The sequence below is a fragment of the Etheostoma spectabile genome, chromosome 18, assembly GCF_008692095.1.
Source record: "Etheostoma spectabile isolate EspeVRDwgs_2016 chromosome 18, UIUC_Espe_1.0, whole genome shotgun sequence".
Lineage (NCBI taxonomy): Eukaryota > Metazoa > Chordata > Actinopteri > Perciformes > Percidae > Etheostoma > Etheostoma spectabile.
This window is the reverse complement of record NC_045750.1, coordinates 2708482-2711579: the sequence shown is the minus strand read 5'-3', so window position 1 is coordinate 2711579 and position 3098 is coordinate 2708482. Positions and strand designations below refer to the sequence as shown.

At 41.0% G+C, this 3098-nt stretch overlaps 1 protein-coding gene across 2 annotated transcripts in view; it reads left to right on the top strand.

The window, feature by feature from the left end:
* Nucleotides 1-3098, top strand: part of LOC116706115 (uncharacterized) — a gene marked incomplete at its 5' end in the record, with an annotated part of 25882 nt that overhangs the window by 201 nt on the left and 22583 nt on the right. The window contains 7 exon segments of one of the 2 annotated variants that reach the window (XM_032542761.1): nt 1-72; nt 269-598; nt 720-1079; nt 1243-1308; nt 1450-1539; nt 1629-1718; nt 2794-2822. The exon segment at nt 1-72 is cut by the window's left edge and continues 201 nt beyond it. In XM_032542761.1, coding sequence (XP_032398652.1) covers nt 12-72; nt 269-598; nt 720-1079; nt 1243-1308; nt 1450-1539; nt 1629-1718; nt 2794-2822 — 1026 coding nt within the window. 2 annotated transcript variants of the gene reach the window in all.

Here is a 3098-nt window from a genome sequence, read left to right as displayed (position 1 = left end):
AGAGAAGCACGATGGAAGAGTTCAAATGGATCAAAATGTCTTTATTTCTGATACCGCTGCTTCACTTTACAGGTCAGAAGACTTATATCATATATATATATCTATATATCTATAGATATATATATATGGCACATGGCAACAATTAACTTCATCATTCTTATTTAAGATACTTTACTTCCTAAATGTTATCCAGCTGATACAGATCTGATGTTTGTCATTAACATGGTGAGTTTAGTGAACTCTTATTTCTCTCTCATCTTCTCAGCAGCAGCAAACAGACAGTTTCTGCTCTCCTCCACTGTCAGAGATGGAGGTGAAGTCACGTTGTCATGTGAAAATGTGAGAGATGATCAGAATAAGTGTGACGGTACGACATGGAACTTCAGTAAATTAAACGGCACAGTTGAGCTGGTTAGACTTGGTCAGATTGGTGAAGAAGCCAAAGCTAAATCAGACAGACTGAGTGTTACAGAGAACTGTTCTCTGGTTATAAAGAAGGTCTCAGAGGAGGATGCTGGTCGTTACTTCTGTCGTCAGTACAACAAAACAGGACAACAACAAGGTCCAGACTCTCAGGTTGCTCTCTTTGTTGTTACCAGTGAGTATTTACATCATGTTTTCTAACAAAAACAATATACTGACATATTACAATATTCATGATTACAGAGATGAAGTTAATTTTTACTCTTGTTGTCTTTCAATATCTCCGTCTTCACCAGTGACTGAAGAGAAGAAAGATGATGAGATGAAGTTCCTCTGCACTGTGTCGACATATGATCGTTGTAAACACAAAGTGAAGTGGCTGTATGAGGGTACAGACATGGTTAAACATCACCCACACATTAAGACGTCAAAGAGTGTCTGCTACGCAGCTGTGAAATGGCTGGACCATGTTAGTCCTGTGGATCATGTTAGTTCTGAAGATCCTGTTAGTCCTTGGGATCATGTTAGTTCTGAGGATCCTGGTTTAATTTACAAACCAGGGTCTGACTTATTGAAGTGTGAAGTGAGAGATATTTACACTAAAGAAGTGCAGCTGTTTCCCTTCATCCCTCCTCGTTCCCCAAGAGAGAAACCAGGTGAGAATATGATGAGATGTTTAAAATCACTCTGTGGATAATTACACTAAATATTAGTGTAGATGTGAGGATTTAATATTTCATCATTGTGTCATGATGTCAAGATGGTTAAACTTATTTCTAAATGTACAGTTTGTTGCATTTTGTTATTGCAATAATTAAACTGCCGATGCGACGACGACGACGACTCCACTATTACCAACATCAGGGACAATGAGCACATCAGAAGGTAAGAACTAAACTTAATCGGTATAAAATGACTAAAAACCCCCAAAACATGTTTATTAGAAGTCACTATTCCTCCTTTACTTACAGAAGATGGTAGATATTAAGGTATGTTATTACCAAACAGTGTTATTTCATTTGTCAGAAAAAACTGAGAAAACAAGAACTTCTGGAAAAAGCAGAGAATCAGTAACAACCACGACAGGAATCAGAGATTCTTCAAACAACGAACAAGGTAGTAACTCATAGCTGTTGTCCCTCTTCCTCTAGAATCTCTGTCTTCCTGTCCACAAAAAGTTTTTAATGTTTTCCTTGTCTTTTCAGGTTGGATGTATTGGCTGATCTTTGTACCTGTGGCGGTTGCAGCTCTCATAATCCTCACTGTGGTTGTCCTCAGATGTAAGAGAGCTGAAGGTGAGAACACTGCAACACATCCTCATACCTGAACCACACAATAGGTTGACTGGCAGTGACTCCCAAAACGACATATGTGACCGTTCTGTCTACCGCAGCACGGTGGTTGCTTTAAACATGTTACAAATTGTAATCACGTGACGCAGTGTTAAACACATAGTTAAAGTTGTTCGTGAAATTAAGCTTGTTAAGTTGACGCAGCAAAATTACTTTGGGTAAATAAAAAATGAGACACGAAAAATTATAACGTGACATCACGGTCCGTAAAAGTCTGTTACGTTCAAAAAGTGACATTTCACTTTTAGTTTCACACAACAGGGGGACACAAACCCCGTCTCCTGAGGGAATGTCCCCCCCCCCCCTTCCTTTGCACGGCAGCTGGGCTCTCGGGATTTCGTGAGATCCTGCGATGATCGCGGCACCACATATCACCCAATAAATCCAGCTCATCAGGCTTCATCAGTCTATATACATGACGCTCCAGTTTCGGGATTGCTTCGGTGCGGCTGGAAAATCAGCCGGTTCTCCCTCATTTAGGCCGGATGTCCGTCTCCTTCCTCTTTCTTTATGTTGGCGTTCTAACCTCCGGTGGAGATCTTTGCAGGGTAAACCCAGAAAGCTAGCTAGACTATCTGTCCAATCATGGAAACAGCAGTGGACCGAACCATTTAGTGTCCATTGAGAAACTACTGGTAGCTACGGACTAGAGCCCAACCGGTGAAGGATTTTTAAGGCCAATTCCGATACGAATTTGATGGTTCATCCAATCACCTGCCAGGTGTTTTTTGCCCTGAGCCCGCCCTTTTCCAAACAGTTTCTAATGACGGCCATCTGGCCTCATCCTGCATCCTTATGTGGAATATTTTACTTTTACTTTCCCTTAGTTGCAATAATTACTACAGCCACCAGATGTCGCCGTCTAAGGAGAAATGTGAACATGGGATGTTAATAATTGCTTTTACAATCAACCTTTATGCTTGTTTTGTGGGTGGAGACGAAGTGCAACATTCACATAGGAAACTTTCATAATTCTTTTGTTGTGGAAGCTGAAGTTGACTCTTTTTTTCCTCTTCAGGGAAGAAAACACAGACGGATGAAAACATGGTGAGTGTCAAATGTCTGTTGATTCAATCAGCTTTTCTCTGACGGTGTCATGAGCATCCAAACATCCTTCATAGACTTTGTTAATTTCAGATACTGAGCTTAAACACTGCAGTGACTCCAGAAACCAGATCACACACACTGCACCCACAAAGTTACACTGACTGGTTGATAGATTTTAAATGTCTCTGTGAGCCACGTCCCCACATGTTACTGAGCAGCCTTTATGTTGTCTCCTCTGTGCAGGCTGATCCTGAAGGTGGTGTTTCCTACGCCTCC